Source organism: Malaclemys terrapin, chromosome 8, assembly GCF_027887155.1.
Source record: "Malaclemys terrapin pileata isolate rMalTer1 chromosome 8, rMalTer1.hap1, whole genome shotgun sequence".
NCBI lineage: Eukaryota > Metazoa > Chordata > Testudines > Emydidae > Malaclemys > Malaclemys terrapin.
In genome coordinates this window covers 57,525,660-57,548,981 of record NC_071512.1, presented here as the reverse complement: position 1 = coordinate 57,548,981, position 23,322 = coordinate 57,525,660, and the positions used below count along the sequence as shown (strand labels likewise).

The 23,322-nt window shown below is 39.0% G+C and overlaps 1 protein-coding gene across 1 annotated transcript; it reads left to right on the top strand.

The window, feature by feature from the left end:
* The first annotated feature begins 213 nt into the window (after nucleotides 1-213).
* IVNS1ABP (influenza virus NS1A binding protein) lies at nucleotides 214-23,322 on the top strand. Its single transcript, XM_054036880.1, has 15 exons — nucleotides 214-469; nucleotides 9,072-9,321; nucleotides 10,953-11,079; nucleotides 11,415-11,584; nucleotides 11,667-11,742; nucleotides 12,649-12,822; nucleotides 13,574-13,699; nucleotides 15,144-15,251; nucleotides 18,133-18,262; nucleotides 18,812-19,036; nucleotides 19,239-19,360; nucleotides 20,530-20,656; nucleotides 20,740-20,871; nucleotides 21,055-21,228; nucleotides 21,929-23,322. The coding sequence occupies exons 3-15, from the start codon at nucleotides 10,969-10,971 to the stop codon at nucleotides 22,180-22,182; spliced, it is 1,929 nt and encodes a 642-aa protein (XP_053892855.1). The 5' UTR covers nucleotides 214-469; nucleotides 9,072-9,321; nucleotides 10,953-10,968; the 3' UTR covers nucleotides 22,183-23,322.

The window sequence follows — 23,322 nt, the reverse complement described above, 5'->3', positions numbered from 1 at the left end:
ACAAGTAAGGGTAGGTCACATGCAGCCCTCAGCAGGAAGAAACCAGTTCTGGGCGGCGACAGTAGCAGCGAGCGGCAGCGCCTCTTTGCCTCAGCTCAATCACCTTCCACTGCCCTACTTTGCAACACGAGGGAGGGGGAGAACTTAACGCTGAGCTGTCAGACGGGACTCGTTTCTCGGCGGAGTGATTTCAACCCGCACTCAGTTTGTGGAGGCGGAGTGTGTCTGTGAGTGCGGACGGGGCCAGTCGCAGTGTCTGGAGCTGGCTGGTAACGGCCGTTTAGCGCCTTCCCTGCCTGTGCGCGCGCTCACTCCGGTCTGAGTCGCCTCCCGTGCCGATCTCTCTCGCCGCAGCGGACATCTCCGCCGCCGCCACCGCACTGGGCTGGGTCTGCGCCTCCGAACCGACTTCGTCCACAGCCTGGAAACTCTCAATATGAACGTTGTCGTCTGCGCTGAGAGACACCAGGTACCGGGCTCCAGGGCCGGGGGCGAGGGAGGAGGGGCGGGGGCTATGGGGCTGGGCTGGCGGTATCTTTCTCAAGCCCCGTAAGGCTGTGTGTGTCTGGCGGCCGAGCCGCCCGCGGCGCCATGTTGGAAGCACCGCGTGTCGTAGTGCGGGCTGCACAGTCCCGCCCTGGCTGGCGGAGGGTGCGGCGCTCTGGCGCCCTTCTTCACCTGTAACGTGGCGCGCGCGCGAATGGCAGATCCCGCCGCCTAGAGCGCGAGCCTCGTCCGTCGCCCTCCCGCCTTGTGGAGTCACTGCCGCTCCCCGGGAGACGGGCACGTAGTTCTGGCGTGGTAGCGGGTCAGTTTCTGGGGTAGGATAGGCACCAGCGGGGTGGAAAGGAGGATAGTGACTGAGGTTGGGCGATGCCTTCCTCACCATCCTCCGACCCTTTCCCCAGTTCTCATTGACAAAGAAGACAATGCGGCTAAAGCCACACTAGCTGTGGGGGATGCAATGAATGTCGTGTCGCAACCCCCTCTGCTGTGTGACAGAGGGACGTGGATAGTCTCCGTTTCCTTTACTCCCTCCCTTGGCGTTTCTTTTGTTCCCGTCTCCACGTTGCCGGCTCCTTTTGCCAAACCCATGGGATTGAGTGGGCATTTCAGCCAATCCAGAGCTGGATACATAATACATGTTAAACAAGGAGACCGGGCTACAGTTCTTTTGTGGGATGGAGGACGGGGGCTGGTGATTTAGATGCCCTGGGCTATCTTCTGGTTTCAGATCAAAAGACTCACACATCTAAAATTCAACTATTTAAAATGTGATGCCTTCTTGCAACTCTTTCATCCCTTTGTCCCCTTTCTGCAGGGCTTGCTGGGAGAAGTAGAAAGTTTTCTTTGAGTACCATCAGTTCTCTAGAATCTTAGGGTTTGCATTTGAAAAAACAACTTAAGAATTGCAGTGATATTATTAAAAATGTGAACAGCGCTGTCTTCATGAAACCTTGTCTAAACTAGGTTTTAATTTAATGTGTCTGAAATTTTCCAGAGTTCAGTTCTACTGGTGGTAGCAATGGTTAGGGGTCTAATGTGAACCAGTGTGTCAACTGGTGGGTAATGACTTACTGGAGAGTGGCATGTCCAGAGAGGCTCATGAGACACTGAAGATCTAATTACAGTGTAAAGCTCGCTTGCTCCCCTACTCCCTGCACATACTTGCCCTTCAGGGTCAAGTATTTTGTCAACCTCCCCAAACACACATACCCAAATTAATTATATAGGCTTGATATTTTGACTTGTTTATAGTTAAAATGGGAGAGGGGTTTGAATATTTTTTACTTCCTATAAGGGGTTGCCAAGCTGGTGTAGAGGATACATTGCTGTATCTTAACCTCCATGTCCTCCCTATGTGCTCTGAGCAGTGGTAGATGACACAGATAAAACAGTGGCCAGTCTGCATTCTTGCTTTCTGCAGTTGCTACCATCAGCAGAGCTACCTCATTAGTAGAAATAGAATGACACTTTAGAAAAAAACAAGCATATTCACCTATTGTCTGCAAAGTTCCAGTGTCTCAGTTGCCTCTCATAATTTTCCCAAGGTGCAGTAAAGTGAAAACTGATCAGTTTTGTCAATTTCACATAGCATCAATACAAACTTAAAAGAAACAGGTCAATTGTAATTTGATGCAGTGTGGAAAAGCTGAGTGGTAGCAGAGGCAAGCACTGGAGTTATTCACTGGGATGGAGGACCCAGAATGGAGGCTGTGCAATGATAGATTTGTGGAGACACATCATCACCTCCATAATTGCAGTAGCCAGGAGGCTTGTGGATGGGGGAGATAGTGTGGTGTGAGAAAACAGTTCTTTCCAGTAGCCACCAGTGGGAGTGGGCTTCAGATGTCAGACACCTGCTAGCTGGGAGCTACAAAAGATGAAGACACACGGTACTGTGTTGATTATATTAGCTGTCATAAATTTAGATATTAAAGCACAATTTGCATCCACCATAGAAGATTATTGCATTGGTGAGCTGCTGCAAGCAAGACAAATTTGACTGCTTCTTTCCCCAACAGCTTGAGGAGGGATGTGTGGCTTAGCTTTTTATCTGGACAGTCCTCAGCTTATTAGTGTTCTGGGAAATTTTATATATGGAAAAAGGGAGTGAGTATGAATGAGGGAGCAGGTGTATGGTAAGTCAAGGGAGAGTGATTATTGGAATAAATACATTTTAAAAAGCCAGGATTCTGAGAGAGTTTTTTTGTGAGAGAAGTAGGAGAGGCAGAAAATCTAGAAGAGGTGTAGATGATATGGTATCTAATGCGTACTCCTAAGGGCATTCTGTGCCAAAAAACTAAAAATTCTGCACACCGTATTTTAAAATTCTGCAAATTTTATTTATCAAATACATGTGAATGCTCCAGCATGGCATTGGAGAGCACAGGTCACTGGCTGCGCGGAGGTGGGAGATCACTGTGCAGCTCTTCTTTTCCCCCCTCCCCCCCAAATCCTTCCCAGGGACACAGACTCAGTGATGAGGCTGCACCCAACCCTGACACAGTGCAAGGACCAGGCCTGCCCCAGAAACACTCCAGGACCCTGCCCCTTCGTGCCAGGTGCACCGGGTATTGGCAGGCAGGCTCAGCAAGGCAGGATCCAAGTGTGGAGGGGCTTAGTGTGGGGGGATCCTGGTGTGAGTTGAAAGGGTTCTGTATGGGGCAATCCGGGTGTGGGGAGGATCTGGATGCACAGGGGCTTGTTGCAGGATTGGGTGCAATGGTAATGAGACTCTAATGCAGGGGGGTACAGGCGAATGTAGTTGGGGCTCAGCGGAGGGTGTGTGGGGAGGATAGAGCTGGGCGGGGGGGGGAAGATACAGATGCTGGAGGAGTGGGACTCAATGGAGTGGGGATCTAGGTGCTGCTGGTTGGGGATTGGTAGGATGGGGATCTGGGTGCAGGTAGCTCATTGGGGTGCTCCGGGTGCAGGGGGAGTGGGTTTTGTCAGGGGGTTCTGAGTGTGTGGGGGGGTGAGACTCGGCGGGAGGGTCTGGGTATGAGGGGACCTGGATACGTGAAGGGGAAGAGAAAGTCCCGTTCTCCCCAGCCCAGCCAGGACTAGCAGCTGAGCCTGGCGCAAGGTAGGAGCCACCATCTAGGTCTTCCCCAGTCCCGCCCCCTGTCCCACAGTGATTTACCTTTCTGCCGGCTGCCCTGGGCATCCGAAACATACTACTGGGGAGGGTTGTATGACCGCTCTTGTAGCTTCCCCATTAGAAAGTCATTTTTCTGCGGGGAAGCAAAGAAACCTGTGGGGAACATAAATTCTGCACATGCGCAATGGCGCAGAATTTCCCCAGGAGTAAATGTGGAGGATGAAAAGAGAAAACAGGAAGCATGCTGAAAGCAAGTGCATCAAGAAGGAGGACATGACCTAATCTTGGAAAGAAGAAAAACTGGAATAATTTTAGGAAAGAAAAGGTGAAACAAAATTAAAAACATATTAAATAGAAGTTTGAGACATATTTTCAGCTAACTAATATGTTATAGTAAACATGTTCAACTCTTACTCTAAATTGCAAGGATTATGGAGATTGGGGGGGAAGCAGCAACATAAGGTGTTCTGTTTTGTTTTTTAATGCTTGTATGTCTGGCAAGTTCTTCAAGCTTGCATTCATAAATACTGGAGGGAACCTTGTACAGTCTCAGTAGGAAATGATAGGTAGCATATTTCCTTTACAGAATGGAGTGCATGTGATGATTTTTATCTTGTTAAAATTTCTCTCCCTACAAACCGCTATGTTCATAGTGAAGCCTTCTTTTTTTAGTCATGGGGTAGGGAAAATAGTTTTAAAACACAAATCACTGACCCATTGTTCATTTGGTACAACAACTAAAGATAATGTGGTTATGTCACCTCGTTGTTACATTTTATTGAAGACGTTGTAGTCCTTAATGACCATTCCAAGATCTCTCTCTTTACTCTGCATACATAGGACTATACTCTCTGGTATAGAGTGTGTTGATATATCTTAAATATGTTTAGTCCCATTTTTAAAATATCTTTACCTCAAATAAAAATCCAGACATATAAAGGTGGCATTTGATCATTATATATATATTAAAAAAAAAAAAAGCGTGTGAGTTCAGGATATCTCAAGAAATCTATTCATGAAGACTTCAGGTTGTATATTCTAGTTTCTAAATAATAAATGGACTACAAGTAGACATAAGTGTGACCTAAATTTCTTGCAGAGTAGAACATGAAAAGCAAGAAAGCCTGCTGCAACTAAAAAGGTTTACTTGGCTAATTAAGTGCCTTTTTATTTGATCATAAAATCAAATGTTTTGATACAGGATTTTATCAAATTTTAAGATTTAAAGTCTTAATCCTACAAACATAAGTATGTGGGCCTGGCACAAAAAAAAAATGTTATTTTGCTTTCTCCACAATATTAAGGGAATGTAGTGCTTAGGGAAAGATCTGACTGACAGCAGTGAAGATTGGAAGAGTTTATTTCAGAAATAAAATTAAAAAAAAAACAGACAGGCAAAAGCAGTCTAGGTTTATTCATATTACCCTATTAGTGTATCTCATTGCTTTTCTACAGATCAAACTAAGTAATGTCTCTTCACCCATTCAGTCTGTGGCACCTCTACAACTAATGTCATTTATGATCGTGATTTATATGTAGTGAACTCTTTTTCAGTAGAAACTGTATTAAGACTCAGATTTATTTCATGTAAGCCACCAGTTACTATAGAATTGGGCAAGATTTGAACCACAGACCTAGAAGCATAACACTATATTTTATTACTAAAGTAGATTACTAATCTATTAAAACAACTAGTTCTCAAAATTCCTTTCTATACCCAACAAATGTAATTATTTAAACTGTTTTAAGAAAAGTATCAAAATAATCTCAGTATAATTTTTTTAAAGCAGTCGAGTGTTTCTTTAAGTTGTCCGATTTTTAAATATTAAATTAAAATGAACTTTTTTGGTTGTGGAAATTCAAAAATCTACCTTTCTAAATGATGCAATGTAAGTGAGAATGTTGCCTTGCAAATTTAGACATTTTCTCTTGTATCTGTTACATTTCGGTTTCATTGTTAAAGGATTCTAAATAAAGAGTTCAGTTTTTTATTTAACTATATAGTTTAAAGGGATATTTTGTAGTTGATTCTTCAGCATTTTTGTCATTGTCAGAAAATGGCATTTTGTTTAGTTTGTAATGGAACATGGTTTGGACACACAAAGGCATCTTTCCAGGTAAAGGGGTTTTTGATTATTTGGTTTCATCTCACTTATTACTTTGAAGCTTCTTTACAGCCTGTATAGAAAAAAATGCAATATTTTCAGAGCTTTTTCATATCTGATAATTCATTTATGGTTGCCTTTTTATCCTTTCTCGCAAAAATTTTATTTTTCAGTAATATTTTCTTCTATTAAATATGAGAGTGGAGTGAAGAACTAATGGGGAATATGTAATGTATTGTTCTGGCAAGCCCTTTGTATCTTTCTGTTTAAACAAAAGTAAAGATTTAATTAATGTTGGGAGATAATAGTTTAAATAAGCAGTGATAATTTTGTATGTTTTGCATAAAAGTGGTTTTGCTAAATACAGGCAAATTGATTTATTTGTATGTAGGTCTGAATACACAATTTATCTTGCATTAACCAAACTAATGTATATACTCGATCATAAGCCGGTTCGTTTATAAGCCCACCCTCCCCATCCCCCCAAGATGGATAAGTAAAAATGGAAATTTTTTATGACCCACTCATAAGCTGACCCTATAATTCAGGGGTCAGCAAACTTTGGCTCCCGGGCCATCAGGATAAGTCGCTGGCGGGCCGAGATGGTTTGTTTACCTCGAGCGTCCACAGGCATGGAGGTAAACCTAAGTAAATAAAGTGTCCCGGTGCACCAGCTGCTTGCCCTGATGGGTCAGGACAGCAACTGGTGGGGAACATTTTGGGGGGGGGGGAGAAGCTGGGGGTCGGGATGACCCACCACATGACCCCACCCCTAGCCCGGGACCCCCACACTCTGTCCATCCCATCCCTTCCCACCTTATCTGGGGAGGGCCACGGGAGGATGTCTCTGGCCTGGCTGGAGCTGCTCTGGCAGACCGGCCGCAGCCTACTCTGGCGGGCCAGACCTGGTGGCGCGGCTGCAGCCTGCCAGCCCCGGATGCAGCTGCTTCAGAGGCTCCGGGGAGAGAGCAGTGTGGTCAGAAGCAGAGAGAAACTGGTCCCGCCTCTTCCCTTCTGGCTCTGCTGGCTGTGCTGCCTCTCCTTGCTCCCTCTGTTGTGGGGGAGGGGCTGTGTCCCACCTCTTCTTCTTTATACCAGTTCATAAGTGGACCCCTTTCTCTGGTACTTCCCTTTTTTACTAAAAAAAAATTTGGCTTATGAACGAGTATATACAGTACTTCAGGCAAGGATTCTTCCTCAGTCTTCCTATAGATGTAGCAGATAATTAAGCCCTGTATACCGGTGCATGTTCAGGAAATTATCAAATAGTATAGATACCAAGTAGCTCTTATAGTAAAAATATTGATATTACACCACTGTCTTTCAGCTTGGTATCCACGTGGGCACAGATGCATGCATGCATGGATCTAGTTGTAGGGTTAGAGCTTCAATTGTAAATACTTCAGGTTAGCCACCATGTCTTAATATATATAGCTATTAATATAAAATTTACAGATAGACTAGTAGTTGATAACTAAGTACTTATAATATTTTAAACCAATTCTGACAATTGGAAATGCCCCGTGGTTAATACAAGCAAATACGTGGAAATAGACTTGAGAAAATACTATTAGACATACATATACAGAATGTCCAGAATCGCAGTTGTTATAGGAATTGCTTTCAATTCCTTTGTGTGTTAGGTTTCATGCTAGATTCTTTTGGATGCATTTGCTCAACTGGCTTTTGGAGATCATAAGAATACCAGGCAAATTTTAACAATTGAAATACAGTAAAATTCTTTTGAGGTAGCAGAATACAGCAAAAAATCTGATCAGAGGAATAGACTAGAATAAGAACCAAATGAACACGGACTTGCAAGAGTAGATGTGTGGAGGGGAATCTCTGAGGTTAGTAATTCATCTTTTAGGTCAGCAAGGATGATTGTTTGTTTTTGAAAAAAGTCTCCATATTTTTGAATAAAGAGATGTTCAAAAGGAGTTGAATCTCTGTAAAACTGAGGGATTGTGTTAGACTTCTTGTTTTTTGTTTCAAAGAGAAACAACATAGTTTTTGTTTGGAAATTTCAAATAGTATTTGTGCTGGCAAGGGGAGAAAGTGGGGATTTAAAGATTTCCAGATAAGAGAAGTCTTTTGATGGTGCATAAATCTGTTCTTTCACTAAAACATCATAGCCAGATGATGCATTTGTGAACATACAACGAAATGAAGGTGTTTACTTATATCACTAGGGTCATAGGAACAATTAAAGTTGCTTATTTGGCTTCTTGGGAATTGTGGCTAGCTCAGCTCTTATTTTCATGCATTTGGAGGAAGCCGTATTTTGGGAGGCATAAACAGCCAAAAGGAGGATCAGCATATGTTGAATGAAATCTGTGATTTCATTTGAAAATCGTAACACAGTATACTGATATTAAGGTCCTTGTTTAATTTGTGGTCCCCAAATACCTCTCTAGTAGACATTTTTGGTGCTTTATAACACATATCTTATTACTTCCTCCATTCACACACCCATATATGCTTTAGGAGTTAAACATAGTTGAATGTTCATTCTTTCCTATCTTACTATTGGCTGCTCTTTGCAGCACAGTATTTTCAGGAATAGAAAAAATTGCCATGGTAAAACCAGTTTTTCTAGATAACTGCTACAGAACATTGCAGGTGCTGTGGGAAAATCAGTATATTGCTCTTGATTTGGATTGATTGAAACTATAGTAAAGAACAGAATTTTGACGACACATAGATGATCGCAATAGATTGGGAAAGAGTCAACGTGGCTTTTGTAAAGGGAAATAATGCCTCATCTATCAATCTTTGAGGGTGTCAACAAGCATGTGGACAAGGGTGATCCATCCAATTGATACAGTAATCATGGACTAAGAATGCCTTTCACAAGGTCCCACACCAAAGGCTCTTAAGCAAAGTAAGCAGTAATCAGGATATTAGAGACATGAGTCTCGAAAACTTGTCTCTCTCTCCAACAGAAGTTGGTCCAATAGAAGATATTACCTCATCCATCTTGTGGCACGTAATTGTTACTCTCTGTGGGCTATAATGCTTTGGTCTAATTTTGGTTGTTGGGATTAGTGTGTGGGTGCTCGGCGTGGTGGCCTGTGACATCCAGGAGGTCAGATGAGATGCTCTAGTGTGGTCCCTTTTGACCTTAAGCTCTATGACCATTACTTTTTGCCAGCTGAGAATGTATTGAGGTCGCCATTAAAGAATGTGTGTGAGTACTTAAAACAAAATTTGTGAGGATAGATTATAGAGAAAAGTTAACTGTACAGTTAAACATTCTAGCCCTGGATTTGAAAGGGATATTAATTGCTAAATCTGAAACATAAAATACTGAAATAATGCTGTTTTATATTTAATTACTAACTTTTGTTTGCTTGTTGCAGATTATGATGCATGATTATCACAGAAGAAATTCATGTCTATAGCTCTTAAGGACTTGATTACATCATTTTCAAGCCTGCTAGTTTTGGAATCATCATTGCAGCTCACAGGACATGACCCGTCTGCCTGCACTTCAGCAAATTGTCTTCATATAAGAAGATATTGAAAGTGACGTGCTCTGATTTAACACGCCATTACCGTTGGATTATTTAAGGTTTCCCAGTTATAAATTTACAGCAATATATTTAGCAGGTGAGATAATTCTATTAATTAAATGTGGATAAGATCAAACATATAATTGTAGTTAGCAAATTTTTGTTCTGTTACTGTAATAGGCAGACATAACATAGCATTTGACTATAAATGAAAGTGTATGCAAAGGAAGAAGCTTGTAATTAAGTGAAACTTATCATTTAGTATGTTTATTTGTGGTAACTTACTCTAGTAAACTACTGAGGTAATTGGATTTACATCAGTGATTTACAGGGTATTTTTAATGTGGCTTATCTTTCTTAATACTAATCTTTGCTTTAGTTTCCCAGTCTGACCTTAAAATATTAAAAAAATCTTATGCTAATTACATTTCCTTAATTGTAAACTAAACTAAAAATGCAAATTGTTGTGAAATAATAAATTAGAAATAGCATATCTCATGTTCTTTTCCAAAAAGTTGTTTGGGTAACTTTATAGCGTGGGATTTTCAAAGAGGTGTCTAACACCTTCAGTTGGTACTTCTGAAGTTACATCCTCATTTTCCTTGTCAATCCTACAGGCCTCTTTAAATTTGAAATCTTGTCAAACGCATCAAATAAGTTGTTGCTTCAAATACTATTCTGCCTCTGAGTTTCCCTGTCATTTTTTGGCATTCTTGCAATCACACTTTCCTATTTCTAAAAATGGTTCTCATTTACCTATAGCTATGTGACTGCCCCACACAAACAGAAGTGACTGATTTGACTGAGCCCAGGGAACCAGTGAAACTGACTACATATAAATTGCTGTCAAATACACAAAGTAAACTTAGAGTAAAAAACAATTATTTTTCAGTTATAATAATCTTAGGGTTTCTCTACATGATTCTGCAGTGTGAACTAGAGAAGTGTGAACTGTAGAGCACTATTAACTGCTTGTATAGACCCTGCTGCCTCAAACTAAAAGGTACCTGCTGTGCGTTAATATGACTAGATTAATAAAACTAAAAGGCACTACGCACCTTTTAGTTTGTGTCAGAAGAGTCTACACTGGGCATTTAGACCTACAATTAATTCACTCCCCTCTAGTTTGCACTGTGGTGCTACATAGATCAGACCATAGGTATTATTTATAAATGGGTAAAACTGCAGGTAGAAAAGACTTTTAACTTGGTAGTGATCCTTTAAATGTATGTTTGCTAATTGTTCAGAGTGTTTCATTCTGCTAATGTTATTACATAAAGCTAAACTGTTTTTTTAAGATATTTTTGTACAGTTGAAAAATGTGTATAAACTAGGTCTTAAGAGTTGTTTAAAGAGAAGGTTGAAATCCTGGCACTTTTCAACTATTAATTTGCTTTCTTTGACCTCTGAAATGGTTATATTGTGCAGACCTAATGAACCATACATGGCATGGAGTCCATAGAACCAGCAGAAATTAGTTCAGATGAACATACAGTGCAAATCTTAGAATCATAGAAATTAGAGATGGAAAAGATCTGTTATCACCTAGTCCATCCCACTGCCAGTGCATTTTGTCCAGTCTAGTTTTAAACGCGTCACTGATCTTTATTTTATCGACATCGCACAAAGTATCTATATAGCTGGTAATAAGGAAATAGTAGTTTATACACTTCAGTGCTGTGTATGTAAACTTTACAAATTGAAAGACACTTACCTTTTTTTTGACAGCCAAACCAACAGCAAAATGATTCCTAATGGATATTTGATGTTTGAAGATGAAAACTTCATAGAGTCATCTGTTGCCAAGTTAAATGCCTTACGTAAAAGTGGTCAGTTCTGTGATGTTCGGCTTCAGGTAAATTATAATGTGTCATCTGGGTGCAACATTTAAACAGTGTTCTTTGTTGTCTGTATACATTGATTCGGTGAATCTTAAGATTTTATAATCTGATTTTCCATAGGATATAAATTCAGAAAAATATAGTTAAAAACCATATATTATAGCTGAAAATGTAGCAGTTTAATTCATCTGGTGCAAATTGAAAACAATTATATTAATAAAGTAATTTCTCTAATATACATTGAGTTTTGATCTGTTATGTTTTGAACAAGACTGCATAATACTTTGCATTTTTGTAATGTACATTCTTAATTTTTTACTGTCCTCATGTATATGTTTTTAAAATAAAGGTATGTGGACATGAGACGTTGGCGCATAGAGCAGTCCTAGCTTGCTGCAGTCCCTACCTGTTTGAAATCTTCAACAGTGATAGTGATTCTCATGGAGTTTCTCATGTTAAATTTGATGATCTCAATCCACAAGCTGTTGAAGTCTTATTAAATTATGCCTACACTGCTCAGTGAGTATTACTTCCTGATAAGCAATAAGAGATAAATATTAATATTTTAAGTGTTATTCTAAAACCTATATTTCTTTAATAGGTTGAAAGCTGATAAAGAGCTAGTAAAAGATGTATACTCTGCAGCAAAGAAGCTGAAGATGGAGAGAGTCAAGCAGGTATAATTTGCAGCTACTACAGCAGTCCCATTATTAACCTTTGAGGGGCAGAGAAAACATATATTTAGTGTGAACCGGACACTCAAGTGAGATTACACTGTAGAAGAGTGATTAAAAATGACTACTTGTCGCTCAAGAGAGCTATTCTTTGTGTACTCAAAATCACATGTACTGACTTTTTTAGTGACAGAAAGGTACTTACCACTTCCACACCTGTTAGCACTGTAGAGCCAAGATAATAGAGACAGATTCTGTACTTGTGTTTTATCACTAGAACTGTTGACTTAATTCCAGTCAGTTACACCCGTGCAAGCCCGCTGAAGACACTGGGCTCGCAGAGAAGGCATAATTTGACCTGAAGAACTGTAACTGATATAGGAATATGAATAATCCACATTGACTCTCAAATCCCTGGTTGCTGTCAGTCTGTTTGTAAACAACACATTCAATAGGGGAGACAAGCTATACATTCATTTAAGAATAAACAATATGTACCTTGATAGATGCTTAGATAATATGATGTGGAGGCCATAAGTCCTTGGGTAGATTTTATTTAACAAAACCACTAGAGAATGAAATGTTGCCTTCCTGAAAGAGTTGACCAGAAAATCTGTATCATAACTATACTGTTCTCCCTTTCTGTGGTATCTTTCATATTAAGGTACTAGCCATTACTGTTCTGACGTTATCACTACAATAGTGCATACAGTGATCACACTTAAGGTGATTCTACTAGTTTCAGAGAGATGTTCTGCACCCACAGTATAGAGTACCAGTAGAGCAAGTAAAATCTTTCAAACTGGTAGAAAAGTAAGAGTGTTTGCCATATGTTGGAAAAGAAATGTATGTATAAAAGTGTAATATGCTATTAGTAAATTTGGAATATTACTCTTTTTTTTTTTTAAGGTTTGTGGTGATTATTTGCTCTCTAAGATGGACGTTCAGAGCTGCATCTCTTATCGGAACTTCGCAAGTTGTATGGGAGACTCACGTTTGTTGAACAAGATTGATGGTTACATTCAGGAACATTTGTTGCAGATTTCAGAACAAGAGGAATTTCTCAAGCTTCCACGGTTAAAGGTTAGCAGCAATTTAAAGTTGTTTCTTTAATCTTGTAACGAAATAAACCTAGGTAATTTAGGTATGAGAGCGAGAACATAAGAATGGCCATACTGGGTCAGACCAAAAGTCCATCTAGCCCAGTATCCTGTCTTCTGACAGTGGCCAATGCCAGGTGCCCCAGAGGGAATGAACAGAACAGGTGATCGAGTGATCCATTCCCTGTCGCTCATTCCCAGCTTCTGGGAAACAGGTTTAGGGACACCATCCGTGCACATCTTGGCTAATAGCCATAGTAAGGTAAACAATAAAAATCACTGGTTTCTTTTTCAATGGTGGAAAAATTTCACAGATGCTGAGTTTGCAGAGTAGTTTTCAAATTGTTTAACACAGTATGCTAGCATTTTATATAACCTTTTTTCTGTTAGAAGTCTACATTAGATTATATTCATTGGTACCATGAAACTTGGCTGTGCATGATACATGCTGTCTTCCATCCTGAGACAACTTTAGATATTAAGTCAAAATTGAAGGATGCAAAATCATCATTTCTGTTGCCAGGGTGTAGGAAAACAGCCAGGGGCTGATCTTCATTGGTGTAATAGTAGAGTAGTATACTCATTAATTTTCAGTATGCAGAGCTAGAAAATTCTGTCCTGTTTTAATTTCTTTAAGAATAATTAACTTCAGTAAAATATAGATATGCTGTAAATGTATAACTTTTATGCAGTAGTGTAAGCTGGATGCTAACTACTCTTATTTTTAACTCAAGCTTGAAGTAATGCTTGAAGACAACGTTGGCTTGCCTAGCAATGGCAAATTATACACAAAGGTAATCAACTGGGTGCAGCGCAGCATCTGGGAAAATGGAGACAGTCTGGAAGATCTAATGGAAGAGGTTAGTCTTTAAGAAAATGGGATTAAATAGTTTTTAAAAAAAAAATTAAACTTCTGTGATATGAAGGATGATCCCTTTTTTTCTTTTATTTTTAACCATGACCCTGAAGAATTTAAATTTTACTATAGGTACCCATAAGCTGAGAAACGGGGGGGGTGTCCAGGTGAGCTGAATGAACTGTTCAGTCTGGTCTTTTGCTTTCCTTTTTTGTTTTTGTTTTCTCACTGTGTGCTGTTTAACAACTTCAAAGTGCATTTAACTTTGCTTTGGAAATGGGGAGGTGGCACTGAAACTTGCTGTAGATTCTTAAATGTTTTCTTCCACAGGTTTTTGCTTGTTAATGAGAAGTAGGTAAAAGCTTCTAATGGTTGTTCCTCCCCATTGATTTATCTCCCCATAGGTTTATTAACAAAACTAGGATACCAAGGCTGAAGAACCAAGAAGAAACCTCAAGTGTATTGACACGTAATGAAGCAGCAGTCCTGCCCCAGTTCTCCTAAGAAAATCCGCTGTGGGCAGAGAACGATGATGATGATGATGATTTAATGGTGTTTACTTACTCCTTTACAGGATATCTTATTTTTAATGTTTTGTGTGTTGTTTAATGGCTTTACTCATGAATACAACTACTACACTTACACTGTGGGCAATTTTTTAAATATCTACATTTGATGGAAATCATAGTGGAATTCTAAATTTTTAACTTGCTTGGAAAATGGAGTTCACAAAACCTGTTAGCTCATCATAAAATCTTCCCAGTTTGTTATTACAGGCAACGTAGATAATCAGAACACTTTTGTATAGGCTAAAGTACATGTTTATATTGTCAAATATATTCTCACATGTATGTTTCCCCTTTCAATAGTTATTTTTAAAATGCTCTGATTTTCCCAGTTGCAACTCAGATGCACTTGATTAATGCATTGCATTTGGTAACAAGTCATGGGCAACATTTCCTCCATAACTTACATTTTTGCTCCCCTCTTTCAATTCCTTTCCTTTTTAGAATCCAATCTTTGGCTTCACCCCCCTACCTCCTCTTTTTTTTTTTTTTTGCCCACAGAAAGCATTGTATTTGCAATTCAGAAAACTTGTTTGCAGGGAATAACGAGTGCTTGCATGAGACTGTGGATTGTATAATTTGTTCTGCAAGATAATGTACGTTGTACTTGTAATATATATTAGTTACTATACTGGGAAATAATAGAAGTCCTTGAAAAATGAAGATTTCTTTCAAGCTGAGAAATCCAGGATCCTTCAGCTGATATTTGAAGACTTACACCATGACGTCTGCTTCCTTTTAATTTTGCCATTACTAGATTGAGATGAGATGACATGACAAGAGCTATGCTGGAGAGGACCTTCTGGAGTTTGTGTAAATCTGCCTGTAGTTAAGTAGCTATGGAGACAGCAGCCACATGGGTATTCTGTTCCTGTTTTGCAGGTTCAAACGTTGTACTACTCAGCTGATCACAAGCTGCTTGATGGAAATCTACTAGATGGACAGGCTGAGGTGTATGGCAGTGATGATGACCACATTCAGTTTGTGCAGGTACAAATTGCACATGGTCTGAGGTTACATCAGGTAAAAATTTGGTTAGAGCAATTTATAGCACACCTAAAATCTTGTGTACTGTAGTAAAGGGAAGAAGCGGTATCTTAATGCAGATGGGAAAACATTTTGCAGAAACAGCTTCTGTGTTGGTATTGGCGATTCACTTGCTTCATCTTGTTATTAACAGTACTAATTTGAGTGCTAAATGTGAGTTTTTAAAAACAAAACCCAGGTCATCAAATAACTGAAAAGATACAGAAGAGGGTGGCTAGTACAAGGGACTCTATAATAGAAATATTAGAAAAATCAAATTTAATATAAATCGTTCAAGAAGGATGTGGGAGTGTCTAGTTTACACAGTTCATATGGATTGGAAAATGTGGATGGCATGACTGAAAAAGTAATTGGCATAAAAACAAGAGGGTGCAGACTGAATATAAGAAGAGCCAGGCATTAAAGGAATTATAGAGAAATTTCTCTGCAAAATCTAACCATGTGTAGCATGGACTTGCAAAGGAGGTAATAAATTCTTTTGATTGTAGGGCCAGATGAGTTGGCAGGGGGGGGATCCTGATGTAATATATATTCAACTATTATCTGGTTTTAAATTTGGGCGTAAGTCACAAGTTAAATTGAATTTGGTGATTTAATTCTAGTTCTTTCTTGTTCACGTCCTTGAAAAAATAGACAACTTTACAATTATTAGTTTGAGCAAGAAGCAGAAGTATGGAATAGTTAGAGAGGTTAAAAGTCAGAGCAGAGATACATTGGCAAAGTTGTGCAGGAAAGTGTGTTCATTTGTCCTCAGCTATTGCGGTCACTCCTTGATTTTATAAATGCCAAGTTAATGAATCTTCTCACTTCTATCTTCTCACCCTCCAAACTTTTTAACTAGTTCAGGAAAGGAACTTAAAAAGAAATGGATGGGTTGATGGACCCAAATGAGAATTGCAGACAGAAGCAATCTGGTTTTGGTAGAGGTTTTTTGTTTGTTTTTTTTTAAGTAAACTTTAAAGATACCTTTATAGTTGCATAGAGCATGGATTTTAAAAATGAAAATAAATCTGTAAAGAGAATAGGGGAGTAAATAAACCCTGTTTGCCTCAGTGTTATTTAATGAGTCCATTGGATTAATTTTGTTCCAACTCAGTAGATCAAATATTTATTGGCAGTTCTCATACTTGGAAACCAAGGACCAAAGTAAACTTCACTCAGATTTTTTTTCTTCATATTTGCAGAAACTAAAGCAAAAATGTTTAAATTGTATACATCAATAATTTTTTTTTTTTTTTTTTTTAAGATACACTATCTTGGAGGATTTAATTCAATCTTTAAAAATTCTCAAATAATTTAAGGAACATCCATGTATACAAAAAGCTATAAAAATGCCTGGGTGGGATTTAATACTTGAAACTGAAATAGTTTCACCATGGTGAGGGTGGGGGGAAAGAAGACACACCAGTTTTAGTTGAGATACAAAAATAAACACATTGGTCTCCTCAGAAACATATAACTTGTTGGGTAGTTGGTTTGTTAAGACGTAAAATAATTTTGGCAGATGACCGAGCCTTGCTATGTGATATATATATGGTTCAGTGCAGAGTATGGGAAATTCTTGGTGGAAAAACTGATGGATAAGCTTAGATTGGGAATTAGTATTGTACAAATCTGGCTACCTTTTCTGTAATATGAAAAATGATACAGTTCAGGGGTCCACACAGGTGTTGTAAATTTCAGCTGCAGGTTTTTAGAACATTGTTCTACTGAATTAATAGAATTGATAAATGTTGGACTTTTGCTCTTGACCTGGCTTTTACTCTAAACATTGTCAATGATGTGATCTGAAATAAGTTTTTTTTCCCCTTATATCTGTTAAGTCTGCTCAATAAATAGTTTATAAAGTGAAATACTGAATAAACTATATTAGGGATGAGGCTCAAGAAAATAACCCTTCCATGCAAAGTATTAGCATAAGAAAAGTAAGATCAGAGAAATAACTAAACAGGATCACAAAGACAACTTGAAGCCAAATCACCAAGATTTGTTTTAGATGAGAACACAAGAATAGCCATATTGGGGTCAGACCAATGATCCACCTGGTCCAGTATCCTGTCTTCCAACAGTGGCCAATGCCAGATGCTTCAGAGGGAATGAACAGAACAAGCCAGTTATTGAGCAATCCATCCCTGTAGTCCAGTCCCAGCATCTAGCAGTCAATGGCTTATGGCCATCCAGAGCATGGGGTTGTGTCCCTGACCATCTTGGCTAATAACCATTGATGAACCTGTCCTCCGTTAGCTTATCTAATTCTGTTTTGAACCTCATTATAGTTTTGGCTATCACAACCTCCCCAGGCAATGAGTTCCACAGGTTGACTGTGTTGCGTGAAAGGGCCTCTAATTTGAGGAATAGGAATCTATTAAAAAACAATCAGAAATGGGCATTGTGGACTTAGCCCAAATTCTGAGAGAGTTTGAAAATGCATACTTCCATTTTATTAAGTCTGGCAAAGAATGTTTTTGGGTTTTTTTTAATCTGGAAGATACAGGAAGTCTGAAAACCCTTTGTCCAGTGAAAGTGCATGCTTGACTTTTCTAAAAAGGAGTTCAGATCCGTATGATTTCTAAGGCTGAGTCTATGATAGAGGCTCAGGTAGTGGAATGAGATGAAATAAGTACTAAGGTGGGAGTAAATCGACTTAGGTGTTTTAATTATGTAAGCAATTCTATTTAAAATTTAGGTGTGCTATAAATGATGCTTTGCAGAGGTCGAAAAGATCAAGCATTTTCCTCAATTGTATGGATTAGTTGAGAGAAGTAAAGGTAGATCAAGGTGTGGTCTCTGGCTAGGGTTCTGTAGCTGCCTTTTGATTTTGCAGAAAAAGCAACCACGTGAGAACGATCACAAGCAGATAAGTAGCAGTTCCTCTGGAAGCCTTTCTTCTCCAAATGCTACTGTACAGAGTCCTAAACATGAATGGAAAATCGTTGCTTCTGAAAAGACTTCAAGTAAGTGTCTAGGCTTCTTTTGTTTAGGGTTTTCCCTGTTGCTTGTAATCATAGCATCTGAGCACCTCACATACGTTAATGAATTTCCTTCAATACCCCTATGGGCTAAGGAAGTATTGTCCCCATTTTACAGGTAGAGAACCAGGTAAAGTGAATTTCTCACGGTTACTCAGGCCTGTAGTACAGTTGAGATAAAAACCCAGATATTTTGAGGCCAAGGATGGAAAATTTTGGTGAATTGTGAGGAAGGTGGACAAGTGCATTATTTGAGTGAACCATGGAAGTTATTTTGTGCATGGGGTGGGGGGGGGGACTTTCTCCTAAAATGTTTTCAGATTTATGGGCTGTTGTTTTTTTTAGGTAGAATCTTAATTGAGTCATCCAATATAGTGTTTCTGTATAACTGGAGTGAAGTTTGGAGTCTGTAAATCTCAACAGTATTAGTATTAAGGAATCTCCAGACCTGTAAGGGTTAAGTATAGGCTTAAACTTGGAAGCCACTAGTTAGTATTCTAAATATAGAAAAGTTTTTTTTAAATTGTTTTTCAGGTAATACCTACCTGTGTCTTGCTGTTTTGGATGGTGTGTTCTGTGTGATTTTTCTTCATGGACGTAACAGCCCTCAGAGCTCTCCAACTAGTACTCCACGACTCCTGAAGAGCAGGAGTTTTGAGATTCAACCAGATGACCTTATAGAAAACCCCCTGTCTCCAATGCAGTATGCTCGATCTGGGTTGGGAACAGCAGAACTTAATGGCAAGCTAATAGCTGCAGGTAAAAATACCAATAAAATAATTAAAGCAAAAACTTGTTTGGATTGAACCATGTCTAATATACAGTACCTTCCATAAGTAAGTGATCTGAACAAGGTTCATAGATTCTATGCTAACTTTAATGAAGCTAGTAAACAATGTTTAAGACTTATTTTGATTCCCAGTAAACTCCTTGCATGTGATTTCTTTTGGCTTACTGTTAGGTGGCTATAACAGAGAGGAATGTCTGCGCACAGTAGAGTGCTATGATCCACGAAAGGACCGTTGGACTTTCATTGCACCTATGAGAACACCAAGAGCCAGATTCCAGATGGCAGTTCTAATGGTATGTGCTGTGTAAAGAGCAGATTAAAAAAGCACTTTCTTGTGATGTATAAATACCTTAGTAGATTATTTCGATTGTGTGAGAGAAAGTAAGGATGGGACAAACAGATTTAGATCTAAAATATGCACAAATCCACTCTAAGGTATTCAGAATTTCTAGGATAGTGTTTCAAAAAGAAATATTGCAGCTACACAGGGGCTATTATGATTTCATGTCCCATCTGCCAAGTGGGATAATTAGGCCTGGTCTACACTAACCCCCCAATTCAAACTAAGCTACGCAACTTCAGCTACGTGAATAACGTAGCTGAAGTCGACGTACCTTAGTTCGAACTTACCGCGGTTCAGACGCGGCAGGCAGGCTCCCGTCGTCTCCGCGTACTCCTCGTGCTGAGCAGGATTACCGGAGTCGACGGGGAGCACTTCTGGGTTTGATTTATTGTGTCCAGACAAGATGCGATAAATCGAACTCAGAAGTTCGATTGCCTGCCGCCAAACCAGCGCATAAGTATAGACAAGCCCTTAGTGTCTCAGTATTCACAAGCAGCCAGTTCTATAGGTTTGCCAGGAGGGATTTTATTTGATTGTATGGGAATTAGTGAAGAAAGCACAGTATTGTCTAACACTTTCTCAGTTTGACTAATAATTAAATAGAGGGGACTTAATCTGTGTTCATTCAAACATGCTGTGCTGAAAAGAGCTGATCATAGAGACTTCTGGAAACAGTTCTGTCAAGCATTCACATTTTTCTTCATTTGCAGTGTCCTCCTTGGTGGCTCCAGCCTTTGAGGAGGTTGTTCAGCAGTGATAAAGATATTCTTCAATTACAGATGCAGAGATCCCTGACAATATAGAAAGACCATTTTTTTCTTAAAATATAACAAGTTTCAGTAATAAATGCTGATACATCAGTGTTTGATATTTGGTTATATCTCTGGGATTGTATAGTGAAAAAACTGGATTTGTCAGTCCTTAAAAGAAACATACAGGGTCACAGTAAACTACATGATATTTAACTAATAACTTAATTGTTCTTGTATATCGGGATTTTCCCTTACAATTTCTGTTGCAAGCAGTTGAGTAATTGTAATTAATACCAGTGAACTACTCTGGAACAGAATTAATTTCAATTCACATGTGAAACAGTGGTTGTTTTTTTCTTCCACTCAGGGACAGCTGTATGTTGTAGGGGGGTCAAATGGTCACTCCGATGACTTGAGTTGTGGGGAAATGTATGATCCAGAAATAGATGACTGGACTCCTGTTCCAGAACTGAGAACCAGTCGTTGCAATGCAGGTAATGGCTGTTTTGTGACTGTGGCTGTTTAGTTCCTTACACATTTATTAGATGATAAATCACTTTTATTTATATACAAACAGGAGTATGTGCTTTGAATGGTAAGCTGTACGTTGTTGGTGGCTCAGATCCTTATGGCCGGAAGGGACTGAAAAATTGTGATGTGTTTGATCCTATAACAAAATCTTGGACAAGCTGTGCTCCACTTAACACTCGTAAGTTTGTTGCGCTGTTTTTAAAGCAGATTTTTAATGTTGCTGCCTATGCGCATATTTTATTTCTAATAAAAAAGGCAGCTGCCATGCACCAGCAAGTCTGTATTGCTAAAATCTTAAGGAGTGATAGGTTTGGTTTTTTTTGGGGCGATCTCGATATAACTAATGGCTTCTGATTTGTAGGTAGACATCAGTCTGCAGTATGTGAGCTAAGTGGATATTTGTATATAATTGGAGGAGCAGAATCCTGGAATTGTCTGAACAGTGTAGAACGTTACAATTCAGAGAATGACACCTGGACTCTAATTGCACCTATGAATGTGGCTAGGCGTGGAGCTGGAGTGGCTGTTCATGATGGTAAGTTTCTAGTCTTTCAGCCAGTTAAGCAAAGGATTGGCAGAGAAAAAAAAAAAATTCCAGATACTTCCTGGGCTTGACTTTCATAAAGGACTTCAGACAATGGAAATTTTATCTAGTGAAATATCATACATTATCTAGATAAACAGCATTCGAACACTAATTGGAAATTACGGAAGTAATTCTGAAATAAGTACAGAAAACAGTTTTGGTAACCAAGGGAGCACAAGTAGTTTGATGGTATTGGGAATACACAAATCCCTTTTCCTAGATTTCAATCTCCCTTCATGTTGAGTTAGTTTAATAATTTCTTCACAAATGTGCACAAGTAGTTCATGAAGTAGAGCAGAGGTAGGCAACCTGTGGCATGCGTGCCAAAGGTGGCACGCAAGCTGATTTGCAGTAGCACTCACACTGCCCAGGTCCTGGCCACCAGTCTGGGGGATGCTGCATATAAATTTAATTTTAAATGAAGCTTCTTAAACATTTTAAAATGTTATTTACTTTACATACAACAATACTATATTATAGAGTTACATTAATGTTTTTAGAAGGTCTTTCTATATTACTGCCAAGCAAAACCTTAAATCAGAGTGAATAAATGAAGACTCGGCCCACCACTTCTGAAAGGTGGCCAACCCCTGAAGTAGAGGCTTATGGAATGTAAGCAGTTAAACTTTTATCATTCCCTTTTAAATAGGAAAGCTCTTTGTTGGTGGAGGCTTTGATGGTTCTCGTGCTGTCAGTTGTGTGGAGATGTATGACCCTGCTAAAAATGAATGGAAGATGATGGGAAACATGACTACTCCAAGAAGCAATGCTGGTATTGCAGCTGTAGCAAACACCATTTATGCAGTTGGAGGATTTGATGGCAATGAATTCCTGAATACAGTTGAAATCTACAACCCAGAGTCAAATGAATGGAGCCCATATACAAAAACTTACAAATTTTAACCACTTTAAGTGCCCCAGGCAAACTAACAGGCTTAGTGATGTAATTGTGTTTTAGTAGAGGTATGTGTGAGGGTTGGGAGGGTATAGAAGTTGCCAACAGCAACACAAAGCTTTTGCATATTGCATACTATTAATGTGCTGTATATACTTTTTTTTTTTTTTTGGAAAGATGAAGGGTGTTTTGTGTATTTTTGGATTTTGTTACTTAAATTTTGGAAATTGATAATATTGCAAGAGAAACTAAGAACTGATTGGGCATATCATTTCAAGAGCTTCCCCCCCAATGTTTGTTTTGCCAATTTGCACATTTTTTTTTTCCCCCTTAGAATGTGTGTTTGGGGCAGGAAGAATAGGGTTTTTGGTTATAGGCAGTTGGTTTTTCAGGCTCCCCTCCCTCTCCCGCACCCCAGTAACTGGAACAGTCTGTAACAAGAAGCCTTATTTAACACATACAATGCTTTTTTTTAATTAAAGTTGACATGCCTGCCAATACGTAACCTTTTATGATTGCCTTTTTATAACTTTTTATATACACTCAGCAGAATATTACCTGTTGAAGTGAAAGTGGCAGATAGTAGTTATTGAGGCAGAGACAGTCTTGGTGTTCATAGAGATGGAGTGGGATATTTAATTTACCACTGTACATGAGCATCTAACCTTTTTGCCTCTGCTACACTATTGTACTTTAGTATCATTAAATTTGAATGGAGTTTCTGAACATAACTGATTTTTTTTTTAAACCATTTTAGCTCCAAATATTTTGACACCTGTCGAAGGTGCTTTCTGTACAGCAGTTTTGTTACCAAGGTTGAGCTAATTTGTAAAACCTGAAGTGTTCATGTTTAGAATATTACCAATGGGTGATGAAAACATTTCTTAAAATGGTATTTATTTTTCTAATAGTGCAAGCTGACAAATGTGCTAGAATAAGACTTGTACTTAATTTGTTCCATAAGTGCTTGGTGTTATGTTTTGATTCATTTTCTCTATTCATATGTAAAAATGTTGGCTGGGATGACTTGGTGTCTAATGTGTAGTGCTGCACATCTAACTTTCTTGGTGCCAAACTTAGCACTTAATGCTTGCTGCTGATGCAAACACATTAAAAGGTACCTTACAGGAAATCCTTGCACCACAGGA